Consider the following 22,939-nt stretch of genomic DNA (forward strand, 5'->3'; position numbering starts at 1 on the left):
TCCGTTTCTGTGGTGGATACATGGATGTTTGGCTTCATAATTCATTATTTTGTGCCTTTATGTTTTATGTGCTTTCCCGTATATTTTTTAAAAACTATGTGCAAAAATATATCCTTAGCTGTCACTTAACGATAAAAAGGTTTCATATGAGAAACAGTTATTTGCAGGGACTGATGTAAAATTTGATGAGCTATAGTTTATGATATTAACAGTTGCAGGATAAAAAAGATACTCTTGAAGTTAGACATTGAGTACCAAGTTTCTGACCGAGAGTGGCACGTTTTCTCCTTTTGAAGTCACTAATGGTGATGTTACAGTGTGCTTTGAATACTAGAATCTGACGTGAAGGTAGCAGTAAACATTTCTCTTTTGCCTTAAAGTTTACCATATTTATAAGAATTTTCATATTGAAAACTCTTTATTGGCAACTTCCAGGGAGACATTTCTCATTTGTTACACTTGAGAAGTGTAAGAGTATGTTTATTCTTGCCTTGTTATTAATACTTAAAATCGCATATTTGAGAAACAACTGAAAAGGGTATTCAAAACTGGAGACTTCTACATTTTTTGTGTGTATATGAAGTCAAACCTTTTCTGATCCAACCCAAAAATTTTTGAAATGTAATCACCAAAAAAAAGTAAAAGTGAAAAAAACCTTTATTATTAATATTGGCTCCTTTTATTAATGATTTTAGTCTTTTTTTTTTTAAAGATTAGCACCTGAGCTTAACATCTGTTGCTGATCTTTTTTTGTCTTCTCCCCAAAGCCCCCCAGTACATGCTTAGAACATACATGTATATTCTAGATCTGGGTCCTTCTGGCTCTGATATGTGGTACACTGCTTCAGCATGGCTTGATTAGTGGTGCCATGTCCGCGCCCAGAATCTGAACTGGTGAAACCCTGGACCGCTGAAGCGGAGCACGTGAACTTAACCACTTGGCCAAGGGGTCAGCCCCCTAGTCAAAATCTTGTCACTATTCTCTTACCACTTGTATGTCTATTTTTTCTCATGCTATATTTCAAATAAGCTTATTTAGGAAGATATTACTTTTTAGTTTTTTAAAGCCTTGAAAATTTATTTCAAAGTTTACTAATTCAATAAAGTTCAAATTGGTCAGTCAATAAATGCTTATTAAATATATGTGTTCCAGTTCCTAGATAAAAAATCCGTTTCTACGTTACATAATTTTATATAAAGAGGAATAGGAAACACTCAAAGAATATTTGTAGCGTATGGGATCCCAGATGAATAAGACTAATTCCCAGATTTGCATTTTGCTTACTAATGAGACGTTCTCTCAGGCTGTTGTAATTTACTCATGTCTTAAGTGTTAAGAACATTTATTCTTCTGAAAGTATATTGGTAGTTTAAAGTTCTGTCACAACTTTCCTTGCTTTAAATGCCAAGGTATATACAAGTAAGTGCAAAAATGTTCTAAAATACATTAACCAAAATACTTAAACTCAATAGCTGTTTGATGTCAAATTTTCAGGTCTTATTGAAGACCTAGGTTAATTAGAGACCTAAGCTAATAAACATCTGAGGTAATTGAAGAAAATATGCTTGACGTTTAGCTGTTTTGCTTATGTTGTATATTTTAAAGAGGCTGCCAGTATTCTGGGTTAAGTCCTTGTAATAAATCTTAACTTTTGTTTTCAGGCCAGAGCTACAACAGGTTACTGTTGATGGACTAGTCCTTCTCATTCCAAAAGATCCAGTGCACTTTCTCGAAGAAGTACCACACTCTAGGTTTATTGAGTGCAGGTATAAAGAAGCTCGAGCATTCTTTCAGGTTAGAGATAACCACATATTGTGCTTTGTAAATTAAAGGAAATGTGTTTATTTTTAATATTTCTGGGGGAGAAATGCAGGAACTTATGAAAAATAGGTAAGAAAATATCTGTTTCGATTCATCTATTTTCTTCTAGCTTGTTTTGTTTTAATTTTTAAAAAGTAGGTTAAATATTAACCTTAAGAGACTATTTCTTGCCTAGTTGAATGGTTTGGTATTTCTGGAGACCTTGTTTTATTTGGATAGACTCTGATAGCTTTAGCACTTGCCTCTGCTTTCAGTTAAGAGAGCCCATAAACTTTATAGAAGATGGTGTATTCTGTTCTCGAAGCAATCCAAGCAGGATGAAGCCGCTGTAGAAGATGGACTGTCTGCATTTAGAAAAGATTTCATGGAAAATAGAGTTTTTCTCAGAGGATTGGCACTGAATGTGAATTTTTTGTGTGTTTATGAAGGTTTTTGAAGGTAAATGCTATACAAAGACCAGGTACTTTTGAACTTTACTTTATTCTGCTGCTCTAGCTTTCAATTCAATAAACATTTATTGAAAGCTTGTTTCCCAGGAACTCTGCTGACCCTGGGGATATAAGGGTGGTTTGAAGGGCATGAAAGTTCAGCTCTAAGAGATGACATGACACAGAGATACAGTGAAAGCAGTCAAATTTACAGTGGGGTTTGGGTACCCTAATCCTTCCACTTGCCCTTTATTTTCTGGGGTTCCCTTCCAAGAAAGCTGTGTATACAAGGACAGGAGCGGAATGGGAAAATGAAGGACCAGCTCTACCATCACTGGCCAAGAGCAAATGCAAGGTTTTTCTGGTAGGCTGTGCTGGCACCCAGGACCTAGGCCTGACAACCCAAGTGGGCCTTCCTAGCCCTATTCCCTTAAACGTGTAATTGTGGAGCTGTGAAACATACTCAGTCAGCTTCGTGGATGTGAGCCGGACAACCACAAGTGTGGACGGGCCTGCCCTAGTGGGCAGGTGCTGCCCATCATATCCCCACCATAGAGTAACAGGAAGCAGAAGAGGTGCGCGCTGTTGCTTGAACCTGACCGCTCCCTCTTCCTGCCTTAAGGGAGTTTGTCCTGGCTGCCGCCTCTGGCATAGCGGTTATCACAATGAGTTGTGAATGTCTGCCTTGTCCCCCTAGTGGATTATGTGAACTTCTTGATGGTAGGCACTGGATTTTATTCACCACTGTAGCCCCGATATCTAGCACAAAGAAAAGATCCTATAATTATGGAAAAATTCATGGAGAATAAGGTGCTCATCTGAGTCAAATGACTTTTTTAGGACACTTACTAGAGCTACTCCATTACCTAGCAAGCCTTTGCCCAGACCCATTTTGATGATCTTTGCGGGAAGGCAGTGTAAGACGTAAAATGTTTGAGAAAATTGAGAAATAATCAGGGTAGTGCCGTATTTTTTAGTTCCATATTTCATTCTTGCTTTTGAAATTTTAAGGGCCAGCACTCAATCAGCCGTTGAGTCAGGAATATGGGTGATAGATGCTCAGAGGGCCTATCAGCTTTCCATGACCTCATAGTTTTGGTGTTTAGAGTACCCTCACGTGGCAAGACTGTAATGCTATCTGGAGGTTTATATTCATAACAGGAGCAGGTGGAACCTGTATTCATTCGCCATCATGTTATTTAAATGTGCCCTTCACTTGCAGCAAGATGCACTTGTGATCCCTAATTTGTTTTTTCTCTTCTGCTAATGTATTGGTGTTACTGATAGAGAGTTTCAGATGGGATTGATAACCTTTTGTTATCCTTATCCTCTTACATGTTTCCTTCTTCGTCATTTCTTAGGTTAGAACCATGATTAAAATTACCAGGGGGGTCAGTTTTCAAATTAGGATGAACATACACAACTTTGACCACTTGATGGCGCCAAACTGTCTTAAATACAACGCCTGGTGTAAAACAAGTAGGAACTAATCTAATAGATCTCATTAAAGCAGCCTCTTGAACTTTCCTCTTTTAATACTAATTTTTTTTTTGGAAACATTCTCAAACTTTCAAAAAAGCTACAAATACAATACAAATAATTTTTTTTCCTGAACCATTTGGAAGTTGTCGACCATGTGCCCCACGACCTCAAATAATTAGGATTTCCTAAAAACAAGAATATTCTCCTTCATGTCTTACTATGAAAATCAGGAAATTAACACATGGATTATTACCACTTAATGCCCATTCAGGCTTTGCTAAATGCCCCCATAATGACCTTTATAATAAAAGGATGCACTTCAGAATCACATGCTGTATTTAATGTTTTAATTTTCCTGTCCCTTTAGTCTCCTTCAGTCTGGAACAGTTTCACAGTCCTTTTTTGACTTTCATGACTGATACTTTTGAAGATCACAGGCCACAGTTTTTATAAGTTGCCCCTCATTTGGGGTTTCTCGGGTTTTTCCTCATCTCAGTTCGTTTATACACTTTTAGTAGGAATAACACAGACGTGATGCTGTGCTCTTCTCATTACGTCCTGTCAGGTGCTTCGTGGTTTTGATTTGTCCCATTACTGCTGACATTCACAGTCATCACTTGATTAAAATGCTGTCTACCAGCTTCACCCTGGTGAAGTTTCTATTTTTTCCCTGTGTAATTAGTAGATATTTGGCATGATGATACTTTAAAACTATACATATATTGTCAGTATTCTCATCGAACTTTCCATTTATTTATTTATATCAGTATGCACTCATGGTTTCCTGTTTTATTGAATGGGTTATAGTCCATTATTTTCATTATTTATTTTGATCCTCAGATTGTTCCATATTTGGCCAGTGAGAACCCCTTTACGACAGCGTCTGCGTCTTTTTGACGTCTCCATCATTCTTTGAGCACTGTCTTGCTTTTGGCACATGATGTTCTGGGTTCATCTTGTAATTTCCCTGCCACAACCCTTGAACCAGCCATTTCTCTGAGTTCTGGTTCCTTTTAGAAGCCACGATCTAGATGCCAGATGTGCTCATTGCCATTTGGGTTTTGCTGAACACAGGCCCTCTCACTGACAGGAGTAGAGTGTGTACGTGTGTGTATTTATTTTTATATCTATAAAGATCCATAAATTCATGTTACTATCTCTAGTCTAATTAATTTATGTTTCAATTAAACAGGATAGGGTTCATTTCCATATTTATAATTCCCTTCTCAAACAGTGAGAAACCTGACTCCTATTATCCTTAATGTTTTATTTGTTCAATATTCCATCATTTCTGCTGCCCCCTCTCCCATGTGGATGCTGTCCTCACCCTACTTGGGTATTGCTCTCCCCCACTGGGCTGTCCTCATATATAGATACACTTCTCACCCTCCTCAGGGCCTGACTCCCCACACTGGACACCCCCTCCGTGGGGATGCCCTCATCCCTTGCTCGGGCTCTGATACCCATCCCAGGCCGCTGCTGTGCTTGCTCTGCCTTACCTAATGGGTCTAGTTTGGAATATTTCAGGAAGGGAGGGGGAAGAGAAGAGGAAGTGCTGTCTGACTTTATTTACTTTTAATTATTTTCTCAATTTACTAAGAAGTTTAAAACTAGGATAATATACATTTTCCTGAACCTGATTTTGTCTTAGCAGTAACCATCAAAAAATAATTAATGAGCTTTAGTCTGTCGAATTCTGGTGAAAACCCAGGGGGGAATCTGGAAATATCTGGACACCTGACCTAGGAATATCTAGAATGCTATATTCTTATTCTCCTTCTTCTACCAATTTGCTCTGAGACTTTGGGCAAATTTCTGAGCCTTAAGTTTCCTTATCTATAAGATGAGTGGGTACTTTGTGTCACCTTATTTATTTATTTATTTATTGAGGAAGATCAGCCCTGAGCTAACATCCATCGCCAATCCTCCTCTTTTTGCTGAGGAAGATTGGCCCTGAGCTAACATCTGTGCCCATCTTCCTCCCTTTTATACGTGGGACACCTGCCACAGCATGGCTTGTTAAGCAGTGTGCATGTCTGCGCCTGGGATCCTAACCTGTGAATCCCAGGCCACCGGAGTGGAACATGTGAACTTAACTGTACACCACCGGGCTGGCCCCGGTCACCTTATTATCTTTAATCTATGTTTTGGAGAAAGGTTTGGGGAAAGGTTGCCTGAAAAGGAAAGATCAAATGGATATTTAAATTAGGATTTTGTCTTTTTCTAGAGGCATGGTAATCCCAAGATTTATATAAGACATTTTTAAATGAAAAAAAAAAGTATATATACTGTGATTTTTAAAGTCCATAACAGATATATAAGGTATACAGGTTTACACATATATCTGCTTTAATACATATGAGGGTCAGTTCTAAGAAGTGGAATTTCTGGGAGTGTCATGTTAGGAAAGGTGTGTCAAAGGTGGGAGTATGTCCATGCAGCATGCAGCCTCAGTAGGATGTAACTATCAGAGTGATGTTTTTGTAGAGCACAGAGTTTTTGTATCTGTTATTAAATTTGATCTTTTCAGTCAATCTGTGAAATAAGGCAAGTATTTGCTTTTAACTGATAAGAAAACTGAGGTTTCATGGTGTTAGTTACACTGTCGTAATTGTCTGAGTGTGGACTGAATCCTGGGTCAGCTAGCTCCAGGCTTTTCCCACTACAACAAGGATACGAACATGCATCTCTCCTTCCAGTCCTGTGTTCGAAGAGCAGTTCTCGTTCTGAGGATGTTTTCATTTTGAAGGGATCCCATATAATTTCTATATTCTGGAGAAGGCTGTTTATCTTCAGTAACCCCACTTTCTTCATCTTCATGGGACCTTTTGCTTAAGATCCCATAGTCCTTCTAGGAACTGTATTTCTTCCTGCTGTATTGTAAAGAAAATGACAGGATATCTTAGGATATTGTAGGCACAGGAGGGGCTTAGTCAATCATTTATTCATTTTTTCATTTATCAATATGTGTTGCTCACAGACTGTGTGCCAGGCACCATTCAATATTTATACATAGAGTGACGGAGAGATTCAGTACCTGCCTTCAAGGAACCATCTTTACAGTCTAGTGGGGGAAATCTAAATAAAATCAACAATTAAAATTAAACGTGATAAGAATTACTGTAAAAGTGTATCCAAGTGGTAACTATTATAAGCTCATTGAACAGATTATTTAATTTGTCTTTGTCTATATCTAGTACCTAACATAATTCTATACCCTCTAAATGTTGAACTGAAGAGGAGCACTGGGAGAATAAATGGCATATGTCTTCCTGGGAAAATCCGAGAATGTTTCTCAGAAGGTGGAACTGAGACTTGAAAGATTTTGTTAGTCAAGGACATTTCAGACAAAGGAAACAGCATGTATAAAATGGCACAGAGGTTTGAAAAGTCATGGTGTATTTGGGGAGTTACAAGTTATTGCTGTAATATGAAGTATGAAGAGCGTGGGGATGAGGCTGGACCGGTAGTCAGGGAGCAGAACGCAACTGTCCTTGTCTGCCATGCCAGGAAGTTTGGATTTTGTCCCATGGGTAGTGAAGCATCACTGAAGAGTTTATAGTGCTTTCCTCAGTTCCAGAACACCCTACAAATGAAGAAAAGCACAAAGCAGGAAGACTACGTAAATGACTGTTATTTGTATAGAACTTCACAATTTGTGAGACATTTTTCTGTCATCCATTATTTCATTAAATCTTTACAGCAAGCATGTTATTATCCTTTAATTACTGATGAGGAAATTATGTCTCAGAGAAGTTTGTTCTTTCATTCTCTCATTCATTCAGCAGATCTCCAGGCACTGCTCTAGGCACTGGAGGTACAGTGATCAACAAAAATCCTCATGGAGCTTATATTCTTCTGAGGTGAAAGGCCCAGCGGCACAGCTAGAAAGAAGTGCGGCTAGATACGAACATGGATAATCTGATTCAAAACCCCGGGCCCTTTCTACTATAATATACAGTCTTTAAAGACCAATTGTGTCAGCGAGTGATGAAAATGTCGTTGAATGCATTTTGCTTCAGATATGCTTGTAGCTCTCATAGTTGGGCCTCTTTTCCCCTAACTGCCCAATCTGCTAAACTGTGGTGGCGGGAGGGAGTTGATAAAGGCGTAAGTCTCGTTCTTTGGGAATGCTGGTTATATTCCTTCTCCTTTAACTTGTCTCTCCTAGAATCTACTCTTATAGTCTTATTTTAGAAAATAAATATGTGACTAACAAGGAACTCTGAAACTTGATTTTTATGATAGAAAAATATTTAATATGGGGTTAATTTTCAGATTTAATTTAGATATTTCTAGCAGTTTAGAAATGGCTATAATAGCTGACTGCTTATTATATCTGCAGCAGTACCTTGATGATAACACTGTGGAAGCTGTGGCCTTTCGGAAGAGTGCAAAGGAATTGTTGCAACTAGCAGCCAGAACATTGAAGAAATTGGGAGTGCGGTTCTGGCTGAGCAGTGGAACTTGTCTAGGTAAAACTCTTGGTGCTTTTCATTTGTTCTTTTGTCATTTCATGCTCTTTGGCTTTAGGGATGACTGCTTGAGATGACAAAATATCGGTGATACTCGAAGTGTCATATTTATAGACAGAATAAACACAGTGCATGGAGCAAGGATTTATTGATTTCTTTAAAGAAATTAATTCCAGAAACACAAAGGTCGGAAGGCCATGTTTGTGTTTACCAAAAATTATAATTTGTGTATATAAAACTTATATCAGAACATGTAGACTATATTTGATTCTCAGGTAATCTTAACATTAGCATTTTATTATTTCTCTCCAAAGATTGTTATTGCCTTCAAAACAGAACTTCTATTCTGTTTCTTTACTTACACACCACACACACAACTTGCATTGCACCAGAAGTTTCTGCTGAGAGGAAGGTGGAAGGGGGTGTGGTAAGGTCTTCCGTCAGCCTTTTCCGGGTCATTGATCGTGTCACTGCTGAGGCGTCACTGCCTTCCCACATTCTGTTCATTCTGAGGTGGGGAAGCGTGGACTTTCCAGAGCCCAGAGACAGGTTGCTATTAGACTCTGTGAAAGATTTCTGGATCTCTTTTCACTATACATTAGATCAAACTTCTTTGGATTTTAGAATTATTTAGAATCTTAAGTTTTGTTGTTTTTATTCCTTCTTGTTTATAACTGTACTTGGTTGTAACTGTAATTGTTCTTTCTTGATTATAACTGTATTTGTACAAAAATTAATTCTGCTCCTGCTTTTATAGAGTTACCATATAATTTATTGTCCAATTCAAGGGATTTTTGAGTGTGAAAGGGAGTGCCATTAATAATTATGTTGGTACAACAGGCATAAACTGGGATATGTGGTTATCCTACCTATGAGGCTTTGTGGAAAATTCATATGGTTCTTCCTGTCTAGGAGCTTACAGCTAGAATAAGCCAAAAAAAGAGTACGTCTTACACATTTATGTGATATATACTTTAAGGGTTAACTTTTTGAAGCAAGATTGTTTTATAGACTATCATCTGGAATGCTTCTTAATAGTCATGGTTTGTTTTGAGTTTTTAGCCCCATGGGTTGTCTTGTTTTAAGGGCATTTATAAAATGAGGGAGTAAAGACTAGATGATATTTAAGGAGCCTTCCTTTTTTAATAGTTTATTATTTTTTGTTAGATGTGAATTACAGATTTTTCTCAAACTAAAGGTGAGACCTCATCCTAGGCTTCTAAAGATCTATGTTAAAATGGAATTAAAGTTTAGAATTCCAAGCAGTATGCCCAATAGCAATGCCTATAAAGATAATCGTAGATTTTTATTTACTTTTTGAATAATCTGAATGGAAGGATTAGAAGGATAATAGGGGAGACCCAGGAGCCCTTAGTAATATTAAAGTATAAATTTTCTTTTTTAGAAAATACTATAGCACCTAATTGAGAAGTAGATACATAGTAAATACCTAGAAATATATTTTGAGAGCGTGCTGAAAATTGAGGCTGATACTGCTCTTTTGTTTTCTTTCTTTTTCTTTTGTTTTGTTCTTTATTGAGTTCCTAATAGTTTACATCAATGTGAGATTTCAGTTGTACATTATTTCTTGTCTGTCACCACATTAGTGCTCCCCTTCACCCCCTGTGCCCACCCCCCACCCCCTTCCCCTGGTAACCACTGAACTGTTTTCTTTGTCCATGTATTTGTTTATATTCCACATATGAGTGAAATCATTTGGTGTTTGTCTTTCTCAGACTGGCTTATTTCTCTTAGCATAATTCCCTCCAGGTCCTTCCATGTTGTTGCAAATGGGATGAATTTGTCTTTTTTTATGGCTGGGTAGTAGTCCATTGTGTATATATACCATATCTTCTTTATCCAATCATCAGTCGATGGACACTTGGGTTGCTTCCATATATTGGCTATTGTGAATAGTGCTGCAATGAACATAGGGGTCCATATGCTACTTTGGATTGTTGATTTTAAATTGTTTGGGTTGATACCCAGTAGTGGGATAGCTGGGTTGTATGATATTTCTATTTTTAGTTTTTTGAGGAATCTCCATACTGTTTTCCATAGTGGCTGCACCAGTTTGCATTCCCGCCAGCAGTGTATGAGGGTTCCCTTCTCTCCACACCCTCTCCAACATTTGTTATTTTTAGTCTTAGTGATTATAGCCATTTTAACAGGCGTAAGGTGGTATCTTAGTATAGTTTTGATTTGCATTTCCCCGATGATTAGTGATGTTGAACATCTTTTCATGTGTTTATTAGCCATCTGTATATCTTTGGAAAAATGTCTGTTCATATCCTCTGCCCATTTTTTGATCAGGTTGTTTGTTTTTTTATTGTTCAGTTGTGTGAGGTCCTTGTATATTATGGAGATTAACACCTTGTCAGATATATAATTTGTAAATATTTTCTCCCAATTGGTGGGTTGTCTCTTTGTTCCGATTCTAGTTTCTTTTGCCTTGCAGAAGCTCTTTAGTCTGATGAACTCCCACTTGTTTATTTTTTCTTTTGTTTCCCTTGTCTGAGAAGACATGGTATTTGAAAAGATTCTTTTTAGTTTGATGTCAAAAAGTGTACTATCAATATTATCTTCCATGAGTTTTATAGTTTCAGGATGTATCTTCAAGTCTTTGATCCATTTTGAGTTTATTTTTGTGTATGGCGTGAGATAGTGGTCTACCTTCATTCTTTTGCATATGGCTGTCCAGTTTTCCCAACACCATTTATTGAAGAGACTCTTTTCTCCATTGTATGTTCTTGGCACTTTTGTTGAAGATTAGCTGTCCGTAAAGGTATGGTTTTATTTCTTGGCTTTCAGTTCTGTTCCATTGATTTGTGTGCCTGTTTTTGTACCAGTACCATGCTGTTTTGATCACGATGGCTTTGTAGTACATTTTGAAGTCAGGGATTGTGATACTTCCAGCTTTGTTCTTTTTTCTCAGGATTGCCTTAGCAATTTGGGTTCTTTGGTTGCCCCATATGAATTTTAGGATTCTTTGCTCTATTTCTGTGAAGAATATCATTGGGATTCTGATTAGGATTGGATTGAATCTGTAGATTACTTTGCATAGTATGGACGTTTTAACTATGTTTATTCTTCCAAACCATGAGCAAGGAATATTTTTCCATCTCTTTATGTCGTTATCAATTTCTTTCAGTAATGTCTTATAGTTTTCATTGTATAAGTCCTTCACCTCCTTGGTTAAATTTATTCCTAGGTACTTTGTTCTTTTAGTTGTGATCGCAAATGGAATTGTATTCTTGAGTTCTCTTTCTGTAGGCTCATTATTGGAGTATAGAAAAGCAACCAATTTTTGTAAGTTGATTCTGTACCCTGCAACTTTACTGTAGGTGTTAATTAAGTTTTTGGATAGATTTTGGGGTGTTTTCTATATATAAGATCACGTCACCTGCAAACAGCAAGAGTTTCACTTCTTCACTCCCTGTTTGGATTCCTTTTATTCCTTTTTCTTGCCTAATTGCTCTGGCTAAAACTTCCAGTACTATGTTGAATAAGAGTGGTAATAGTGGGCATCCCTGTCTTGTTCCTGTTCTCAGCGGTATGGCATTCAGTTTTTGCCCATTGAGTATGTTGGCTGTGAGTTTGTCATATATGGCCTTTATTATGTTGAGATAACTTCCTTCTATCCCAATTTTGCCAAGATTTTTTATCATAAATGGCTGTTGGATCTTGTCAAATGCCTTCTCTGCATCTATTGAGATGATCATGTGGTTTTTATTCCTCAATTTGTAGATGTGATGTATCACGTTGATGGATTTTTGGATGTTGAACCATCCCTGTGTCCCTGGTATGAATCTCACTTCATCATGATGTATGATCCTTTTGATGTATTGCTGAATTTGGGTTACCAACATTTTGTTGAGGATTTTTGCATCTCTGTTCATCAGTGATATTGGCCTGTAGTTTTCCCTTTTTGAGCGGTCCTTGTCAGGCTTTGGTATCAGAGTGATATTGGCCTCGTAGAATGTGTTAGGAAGTGTTCCATCTTCCTAAATTTTGGAATCGCTTGAGAAGCACAGATGTTAAATCCTCTCTGAAAGTTTGGTAAAATTCCCACAAAAGCCATCTAGTCCTGGGGTTTTATTATTTGGGATGCTTTTGATTACTGTTTCAATCTCTTTCCTTGTGATTGGTCTATTCAGATTGTCTGTTTCTTCTTATTTCAGCTTTGGGAGGCTCTAAGAGTCTAAGAATTTATCCATTTCCTCTAGGTTATCCATTTTGTTGGCATATGGTTTTTCATAGTATTCTCCTATAATCCGTTGTATTTCTATGGAGTCTGTTGTTATTTCTCCTTTTTCATTTCTGATTTTGTTTATCTGAGCTTTCCCTCTTTTTTTCTTTGTAAGTCTGGCTAGGGGTTTCTTGATTTTATCTTCTCAAAGAACCAGCTCTTTGTTCCATTAATCCTTTCTACTGCCTTTTTTGTTTCAATAACAGTTATTTCTGCTCAGACTTTTATTATTTCTCTCCTTCTGCTGACTTTGGGCTTTGTTTGTTCTTCTTTTTCTAATTCAGGTAGGTATAATTTGAGTTTGCTTATTTGAGACTTCTTGTTTGTTAAAATGTGCCTGTATTGCAATGAATTTCCCTCTTAATACAGCTTTTGCTGCATCCCATATGAGTTGGTATGGTATGTTGTCATTTTCATTTGTCTCCAGATATTTTTTTATTTCTCCTTTAATTTCTTCAGTGATCCATTGGTTGTTCAGTAGCATGTTGTTTAGTCACCACATCTTTGTCCTTGTCTCAGCTTTTTTCTTGTTATTAATTTCTGGCTTTATAGCATTATGATCGGAAAAGATGCTTGTTATAATTCTTATGTTGCATTTCCTCATTGAGTCAGGTATTTCTCGAAGACTTTCTTCATTTCTCTTTAGTCTTAGTTCTCTCTCCTCCTCTGTCTGGAACATTTCAACATGTCTATCTTTGATTATGCTGATACACACCTCTATGATGTCCACTCGCGCATTCAGGGAATGTGTATTTTGCTTTATCTCTTCCATAGTGTCTTTCATCTCTAACATTTCTGATTGATTCTTCTTTATAGTTTCAATCTCTTTCGTGAAGTAGCACCTGAACTCATTGAATTGTTTCTCTACATTCTCTTTTACCTTGTTGAGTTTTTTGGTGATAGCTATTTTGAACTCATTGTCATGTAACTTACATATTTCTGTGTCATCAGGACTTGGTTCTGGGTACTTGTCATTTTCTCTCTGGTCTGGAGGTTTGATGTCGTGTCTGATGTTGGAAGGTCGAGTCTTTCTCATTCTGACATTATTTGGTTGCAGTTACAGCCTGTTGCCTCTGGGTGGGAATTGAGAGCCACGTATTCTGAGCCCTCCACCTTCAGCCACTATCCCAGGCAGTGGAGCAGCTGGGTGCAGGACAGGTGAAAGGAGAGGTGCTTTCTCCTGCGTGCACTCCGGGATTTCTCAATCAGCTCTTGTTATCTGGTCTCCTGGGGTCTTGGCTTGATGAGGTCAACCCCTGTGGAAGCTTTTGCCCCACCTCCCCCCTTACAGGGCTTCCCTCTAGGCTGCAAGGGCCCTAGGCACTCCTTGGTGAACTCACGAACGAGTGACTGCTCCCCCACTCTTTCCCTCACAGATCCTCCCGCGGCAGCGACTGCAGTCTTTAGGGGAGGGAGCAAAGTTCTCTCTTACACTGTTCCAGCTCCTCTGAGGTGGGCTGCAGCCTCTCCGCCCTCCGTTGTGTGGCTGTGTCTCTCTCTGAGGTTTTTGTGTTGTTAGAATATTTTCTGTTGTAGTATGGATGCCCCTTTTTGTTGTATGTTGGAGGGGAGAGAGTCCCAGGCAAGTTCACTCTGCCATGATGCTGATGTCACTCCTGCTCTTCTTTCCTTTTTTTTCAATATGACCCATCAGACATGAGCTATTCAGAGCTGTTAAGTTCTACAAATTAGCATTCAGGAAAGGAATGTTGGTTAAGCAAAAGAATTAAATTATATTTTAGCATATCTTAAAGGCAGCCTTCATCATTAGATGTTTATGATTAAAATTCTCAAAAGTAACTTAATTTTTTAAATAGATGGTCCAGTTAACATTACTAAAGCTAATCGTTTATTCAGAAATTACAATACATTATGAAAGTTTTTGAGGTTGCTGAGTGCTCAGGCCAGTAAAAATGGGTGAAAAAAGGAAGGAAGGAAAGAAAGAAGGTTCTTCAATAGGTGGCTTCTGTAACCATGGATTTTAGTTTGCGATTTAATTTTTTAAAAAGAAATTTTGGTAAAGCACCCTAAGTCTTATCCTGTGAAAAAAATCCTCTGTTACCAAGATCATCCATTATAATAATGACTATTTTTTCCAAACGTAACCTTAAAAAAATTTTTTTTTTTTTAGGATGGTATCGGCAATGCAACATTATTCCTTATAGTAAAGATGTTGACCTAGGAATTTTTATACAGGATTACAAATCTGATATTATTTCAGCATTTCATGATGCAGGACTTCCACTCAAACACAAATTTGGGAAGGTCAGTAATAAAAATCTGCTTTACTTCATAAGTAACATGTCTCAAAAGTAAAGTTTATATTAAGCAACTCAGAGATGCTTAAGAACGTTACCTACATCATTTTATCACTCAATATTAGCCAGGATGAGTTCAGCAGAAGCTTGTTACCGCTTGTGACTTCTGCACTATTTAAGGGAAAAAAAAAATCTGGCTTTCTGTTGACAATGAGGAAGAGAGAAGGATCTTGGACTCTGGCAGATGAATTTATTGCCATTGTATCAGACAACAATATAATATAATTAACATAACATATAATATACAATTAAAATGATAAGTAAAAATCCCATCTACCCTACCCAAAGTTACATTGTTTCTCGTGAGTCATTTAATTTCGTGTTCGCTTAGGCATGGATATCATGATCAACATGAAACATTCCATTGATCGCTAAGGGTTAGAAATACAGAATCATTTCAAACAGTGCTTGAATTTCTTGTTTATTTCCCATGTCCTAGGTCATGGCAATTTTCTCAGAGGTCAACTTGGAGTAGGTCATCGTGGCTTAGGTGAAGTCTCCTTTCAGACACTTTGACTCCTGTGCCCTAATCCCTTGACCCCTTGCAATCACCTTACTCTTAATTTGCTTGTTCCCAGGGAGATGTTGTCCTGGAAGCAAGTAGGAGTATGTTTAGTCTCTGAAAAACTACTTCCCTCTTCATGATCATTTTAGTTTATTAAAAAAATTAATAAAATATTTTCCTGAGGTCAAAGTCAAAGCAACAGAACTCTAGTCATTCAGCAAACATTTACTCAGCACTCACTCAGTGCCTGCCACTGTGCTCTGCGCCCGGGACACAAAGATGAATAAGTTACAGTCCTTACCCTTGAGGGTTCACTGTCTAATTGGGAGGAAAAAATGTATAACTAATTGTTCTGTGATTAGTGCTTTAACAGACAGATGCACCAAATCCAAAGGGAACATAATTATTTGTAGAATAAGTTTCTTTAGGGAAATGCTCTCAGAATTCTTTGTACCTTTAACTTTTATTTCTTCTTTTTTTCCTGTGCATAATGTAATGATCTAAGCTATGTTTATGGGTTTCTATAATACCACATTTACTTAAGTACTTATTGATTGATTGTTGATTCTGATGAGAGACTTATTTCTTGATGGTTTTACTTGGTTATTAAAGGGAGTGATTTTTCTTCGGTTCCTTTCCTTCTTTGGACAGAAAGGGGCTCAGGAACAAGATGTTCTGCCGAGTGGTAACTACTGTAAGTGATTTACTCTGAGCTGTTATCACTTGCAAGAAGCATCATTATTTTGTATGCATTTAAGAAAGAAATCAAGCCTGGCGTGCTACTGCTGCATCCCGATTTCAGAGGTGCTCCAACTTGAAAAAGCGTGTATCTGAAAACCAGTGCTCTCTCTGTATAACACATAGGAATCTTTTTTGTTTTTTTAATTTAAAAAAATGTATTTCTTTTGTTTTAGTCTGTGAAGGTTTTCATCTTCCCCCCAGGTAGAAGACAGCTTGGAACTATCTTTCCAGGGAAAAGATGATGTAAAACTTGACATTTTTTTCTTCTATGAAGAGAATGACCATATGTGGAATGGAGGCACTCAGGCCAAAACAGGAAAAAAATTTAAGTATGAATCAGATAAGTACTTATAAAAGGGGGTTATAGAAATAATTTTAGAAAGTAGACATAAGGAAGAAACTGCAAAAAAAAAAAAAAAAGACTGGCAAGACTTCACTGTTAACTAATACTTTCTCAGCCTACCCATAGAGCCCACTTACGCTTGCAAAGTGAGGTGCACCTCTAAGGACAAGCTGTGAGGAGGAAGTGCCCCTGGGTTTGTCAGCCCAAAGAGTCCTTGTGAGTAGAAGCCACAGAGTCATCATAAAGGGAAAACCAAAACAAGGAGCACAAAGACCAAGCCCAGAGCCTCAGCTAAAAAAGTGGGTGACCATCAGAGCTGTAGGAACTTAATAGTTTAACGGTAATGGGTAAGGGTTGGTAAGGAGCAGATAGTCCGCATGAAGTGAAGTTTAAGTAAGGAAACTGGGATTGAACCGGGCTGAGACCATGAATACTGGGATGTGCCTTTAATATAATCTTTAGAGGATACTTCTTGGGCTTAACAGTTCCGTATTTTGTCAAATGTGAGATTATATCAATTGTAGGGTGCACCATAATTTTATGTGCTACTAAGAAAGAAAAAACACCGCCAATTATAAGACACATGATTCACAGATGGAAAAATTGAGGTGGGGGGCATGTCTCAGAACTGATGGAATGCAGTATCTTAGATTGGCATTTTTAACATCTCTCTCTCTTTTTTTTTTTTAATGCTGCCATAGTCATATTCTTTGATGAGAAAAGACAAAAATGACATTAGAGGAACTATGCTCTCTTTTATGATGCAGTTGGCCTGTTCTCATTTCTGAGAGTGAGAGAATGAGTGGGACTGAGAACCCAAAGAGCATGGGCTTTGGAGTCAGGCAGACCTGGGAAACCTCAGCTACACCCTAACCAATTTGCAGTCTTAGCTTTTCTGAACATTAATCTCCTCATCTATTCAATTTGGGTCTACTGTGTGTGTCAGGCACTATTCTGAACATTTTACGTGGATTAACACATCTGATGCTCACAACAACCAGAGAAGGTAGATATTCTGTGAGGCACTGAGAATTTAAGTAATTTGTTCAAGATCACACAGCAAATAAGTGAAGGAGTCAGAGAGCAGCCTGTCTCTACAGTTCAGGCTTTTTACCCCTATTCGCCATGACCACCCTAATATACCGGATATATGAGGCACTTAGCATAATGCTTAGCACTCATTAAGTTATCAGTGAATGGTGGTTATCATTGTTATTATTCAATATTATTAATATTATGATTACTAATGTGTTGTTATTATGGTAGTTATGACCAGTAGCATAAATATACCTCACCAACTAGCCGAGATTGGAGCTTCTATCATTGAATAAATTTGAGCCATTGGCCACAGTGGGGAATGTTCTGTAACACAGAAGAGGAATTCCAAGCTCAGCCTGGTTTCTCCTGGATACTTTGATACACCCTACTGAATCTTTGTTTGAAGTCAGGGAGTCTTCATGTAAGGTTAAACTTGTCCTGGAGGTTTGATAGTAATCCAAAACCTTTGCTCAGCGTCATGAAGAATTCCCAAAGTAACATGGACCCCAGAGCAATTTTTGAAACTCTTATAAAAAATTATTTTGCTTTATGACAGCAAACACCTTCATGCGGGGTAAGCTCTGATTAGAGGACAGAAATTAATAAGTTAATGAGTATATAATTGACACTCTCACTGTGGCTAGGTGAATGGGGCAGGGTAAGTGTTTTTGACATTCAGCTATAGTTTGTTTATTAAAAATATGATAAAGTTGTCAAATGTAATGTATAATTTAGAGAGTTTTTTTAACTATAATATAGTATAGCATAGAAATTAAAGGCATGGAGCCAGTCTGCTTGCTTTTGAATTCCAGCTCTACATTTTACCAACTGTATTACCTTGGGCAACTTATTTAACCTCTCTGTGCTTAAGTTTCCTCAAGTGTAAAAAGAGAATCATCGTAGAAATTGCTACATAGAGTGGTTTTAAGGATTAAGTGAGTTAATGCACAAAAAGGGTTATGAAGAGAATTAAGCATGTCCTGAGTACCAAGTAATTATTAGCTGCTATTATTAATACTACCAGCAGTAGTAAAGAAAACTACTCCTCTTCTTAGTCTTATGAGAAATTTACAAATTAGAAATCTGTATAATTATCTCAATATCAAACTGCCACATCTATTCTTAGAGAACTCACATGAGAATGTTGCCTTTTTTCTAAGAAAGATAATTTCTACAGTCATTATTATAGTCCTAGTAGTCTTAAATTGCCTTCCAAGGCTTGAATTTCTTTCTTCTCCCTGAGATGGTCTGAAACTCACAAGCCTCAAAAGAACTGTTCATTTCTAACCACTACATTTCTGGATAGAAAGAGCTCCTTGCGTTCTGCTTTAACTGCTCTTTATAGTAGCAATGTTTGGGAAGTGTGAAGTGTTCTGATTATTTAACAAGAGAAATGAGCAGTGATAGAGCTGTCTGGACAGATGGTGTGAGTCCCAGATTTTCTATCATGTTCCCGTGACCTTAAAAGGCAGAGAAAAGAACAGGGGATGGCTGTGTAGAGGAGTTTCTTTGGAAGATTCCCCCAGCCATATGCCATTTTCATTCTTTTCAGCACTGTTTACTTTAAGAACTGTAGTATTTTCACCACTACTATTTCCAGAGGGGGGAAAAAAAACCTTTAAAGCTAGTTGAAGAGTCTTTTTATCTTTATAATATTATACTTTGTATTCATGTATAGTTTATTCTGAAAAAAGCTTAGCAGTATCATAAAATGCCTAACCATTTTTTAAAAGGTAGAAGAGGAACTCAGGCAGAAAGAAAAAAGTTCCCCCTTTCAAACTTTTACTCTGCATGGTGATGTTTTTAGTCCCAAGATTTAATAATCGTTACAATAATAATTATGATAGTATAATTATAATATAAACAGCAGTAATAAAGATGCAGCTACCAGGGTATCTGCTAGATCTCAGGCACCGTGATAGATTCTTTATGCTCTCAGATAACCCTCACTTATCCCTGTGGTAAGTTAGGTGTTCTCATTCCTGGTTAGATATGAAGAAAGTAAAGCTCAGAGAAGTGAAGTCACTTGCCCAAGGTCACCTGGCTATTAATGGCAGGGCCAAGATTTAACTCCAGACCTGTTGGACTCTTAAGCCTAAATGGTTTCTTCTAAGAATCCATAGATTAAATGAGTTAACACATGTAATGCATTTAGAACAGTCCGTGGCACATAGTGAGTACTGTATACACTTTAGCTACTGCTGCAACTATCACTAGTAGTAACGACATTGTTACTACTATTGCTGTTGCTGCTACTGTGGTGCTCTGGCGCAAAGCGTAGCCCCTTCCGCACAGTAGTAAATTGGATTAGTTACTCTCTGGACAAGCGTTTTTTCCCAGCTCTTATATTCATTCCATCCTTAGTTCTCAATCTAAATCCATTCTTTTACCTAAAATCTAAATTCCATTCTAAAAGATTGTCTGGATTTTTTATATTTATTTTTCTCCTCTAGAGTCCCAATCACTAGTAATAAAAAGTGATGACTACAACACTGTGCCTCCGGGGTGTGAAGTTTTTATTCCACAGCTTCACCGTTCCTACAGAGGCTGCCCGGGTTTCTTTGGGTTATTTCTTTCCTTCCCATCTGAGTCTACTGATGGAAGTAGAGGCCAGAAGTTTAAGAGATAATAATAATAATGGTAATAATAGAAATTAACTTTCATTGAATTTATCTATGTGCTAGGTAGGCACTATGCTAAGCTTTTATATGCATCGTCTCATTTAACCCTCACAACAGGTTTATAAGGGAGATTTTATTATAGTCGCCTTCATTTTATGGATGAGGAGAGTAAGAAGAGCTAACACGGAGACCTAGGGCCATGTCAGCTCAGAGCCCATGTTCTCATCCATCGCAGTGTTACTGTCACCACGATCTCTATCATATTGTTAATACTCCCCCATGAAAATAGCCCTTCTATTTATTGACATTGTCAGAGTATTACAGCTACCTCTGTGTCCTCTAATAGGAAATCTGCTACCCCCATGCTAGTCGTGAGTTCCTTATACCTTCTGATATTTGCAGTTTCTGCTTATTGTATAGATCTTCAGAAAATTTGGATTTGTCCTCTATGGCACTAGACTTCTATGTAATTTCACATTTCATTTCTGCAAAATTTATTTACCAATTGCTATGTGCTAAGGATTCTGATGTGATAGCTGAGTTTTGGCTCTCAGTGATCTCCTAATCTAGACCATGAAACAAATAGTAAAGTACTGTATCAGCAGTACAGTAATTAAAATATGTCATGGATGGTTGAGACACCAAATCAACTCCATCTGCAATCAACAGCAAGGAAGTGTGGCTTAAAAATGGAGAAGTTTGTTAAGCAGACTTAGTATGAATATGGAGAAAGTCCTGATAGTAGGTTTACCTAACTATTTTTCTATTTAGATTGTTCTCATTTTTTTATTATTAAACAAATTCTATGAGCATCTTGTATGTAAAGTAAAAGCTTTATTAGGGATTGTTTCCTTGAATAGATTCCGCAAAGGGGAATTCTTATTATTGTTTGTGCTGATTAAGAAATACAGGGATAAGTGGTCAGTGTTCTAATACCAGTAAAAGTACAAGATGTTGTCCCTCAATGTCTTGTTTTTCCTTGACTCCTTAAGGCTCTTGGCAGCTGTGCAGGCTTCCTTAGTATTTCTTGTCAGCATGCTTTAGTCTACCTGCTTTTTAAATTTTTCCTTATTCTTTTAAAATAAACTTTTTATTTTGTGATAATCTTTTGAAAGTTTGTGAACAGAAAAGTATGAAGCTAATGCAGAGAGCTCCTGTATACCAGTCACCCAGTTTCCCCTCATGTTAACATATTGTTAGCCTGGTGCATTTGTCAAAACTAAGAAACCCACACTGGTGCATTCCAGTTAACTAAACTCCAGACGTTGTCTGGATTTCTCCAGTTTTTCCACTAACGTCCTTTTTCCGTTCTGGTATCTGTCCCAAGATACCACATTGCATTTGGACACCCAGCATTTTGAAACTTGCTTTTAGTCCAAGATTTAAGCATGTAGTGCCAGATTGTTATACATCATCACGTTTCCCAATTCTGCCCATTCAAGGGCGTTGAGTTGCCTCCATTTTGAAGTAGCTCCTCAGTACCTCTCCCTGGAAATAATCTCCCCTTCCTCTGAATTTCCATAGATTTGTCTCCCCTTTATCTCTCTCGTACTTTATTTGTCTACTTGTGCTGATTTGTCTGTCCTTTGTGAGTTATAAGTAGAATCAGGCTGGTAAATCTGTTGGGCCGAGTGAGACCCGAGCCCTACATGAAACTAAAATCAGGCCTTCTTCAGTGCAGTGTAGTGTTTTATTAAGATGATAGGGTGACACTAGATTGGTGACTTGATGCAACCTAGCATCTTTGGAGAATCAAAGCCATAAAATCAAGTCACGCCAGTTTTTCAGTCACTCTGCTTTGCGAGAAGTTACAGATCAGAGTTAGCTGTTGAATCTCCACTCATCGGTTCTCTCAGCTTCATAGATTGATACTGTGCTTCCATAGTTTTGGCTCTCAAAAAACACATTTGTCTTTTTAGTACTTATAGCTGTGAAGCTAAAAAGGCAAATTTGAATAATTTCTTTAAATGAGTGTATTTAAAATGTTGGCTTTTCAAAAAATGATCTCACATCTCCTACTCTGTTTATGCCTTTATATTTTACAGCATATAGATTATGTCTTAGGCCTCCTTAATTATACCTCCAAACCTCTAGTGAGTAGCAGGTACAAAACTGAGTCATTGAGGGAAGAACTTTGAAAGCATAATTTATGGTAATTGGATACTTATATAATATAGAAGTAGTAGTTATTTATATAGTTAGCTTTGTTTGTTTTTTTAAGAGAACATTACCTCAAGATGAATAAACAGCAGACTTTTCATTCATGTGAAGTAAATTATATTTTTAAGACTGCCACATGTTTGAATTTGGATCTGTTCACATTTTGGATCCTTTCTCAGAGCTTTAAAGTGCACACTGCTTGGCTGAACTAACTCTTGGCTCTAAGAGCTAAGGGAGCATTGCAGACCCATGGTGTACTTTAGTCTTAGTCACTATTTACTGGTAACCTGGACAGATACATGGCATTTGCTCTTCTGTGTCACTCACCTCGCCCCCCTTCCTCTCCACAATGCCGTTTTACAGTCAGTTTCCACATTTTATGGTTTGTTTATCTTTCTTCTCCTAGGAAGCTGGAATTTTCTTTTTGCTGAATGAATTGGAAGTTACTTGGTAAAAAGAAAACCACAAAGAGCTTAGGGATGTATCTGTTTAGGAACAAAAATTAACATTTGAATTAAATTGTCTTTGAGTTATTTTAACACTGTTTATATGTTTAAAATGTTTTGGTCTTGCTTATAAACCCTTCAATGTTCAAAACCTTGCTTTTGTAAAATTCGTAGTATTCTCATCCACCCTGTCTATCCTGGACCTATGATTTTTCTTTCTTTCACCTCTTTGATGAGACTCTAGAGGCTAATATTTGAGAGAGACAAGTTTCCTGGCCCACGTTACTAGATAGACCATGATTTCTGCGTCA

General features: G+C 37.5%; 1 protein-coding gene across 13 annotated transcripts in view; it reads left to right on the forward strand.

The window, feature by feature from the left end:
* FKTN (fukutin) overlaps positions 1 to 22,939 on the forward strand; it is a 70,303-nt gene that overhangs the window by 40,588 nt on the left and 6,776 nt on the right. For 7 of the 13 annotated variants that reach the window (XM_070596024.1, XM_070596030.1, XM_070596020.1 and 4 more), the window contains 4 exons: positions 1,663 to 1,795; positions 8,078 to 8,207; positions 14,588 to 14,721; positions 16,222 to 16,349. In XM_070596024.1, coding sequence (XP_070452125.1) covers positions 1,663 to 1,795; positions 8,078 to 8,207; positions 14,588 to 14,721; positions 16,222 to 16,349 — 525 coding nt within the window. The remainder of the gene's footprint in view (positions 1 to 1,662; positions 1,796 to 8,077; positions 8,208 to 14,587; positions 14,722 to 16,221; positions 16,350 to 22,939) is intronic. The other 6 variants (XM_070596027.1, XM_070596032.1, XM_070596021.1 and 3 more) reach the window with 2 other exon arrangements.

Source organism: Equus przewalskii, chromosome 26, assembly GCF_037783145.1.
Source record: "Equus przewalskii isolate Varuska chromosome 26, EquPr2, whole genome shotgun sequence".
NCBI classification, from domain to species: Eukaryota; Metazoa; Chordata; class Mammalia; order Perissodactyla; family Equidae; genus Equus; species Equus przewalskii.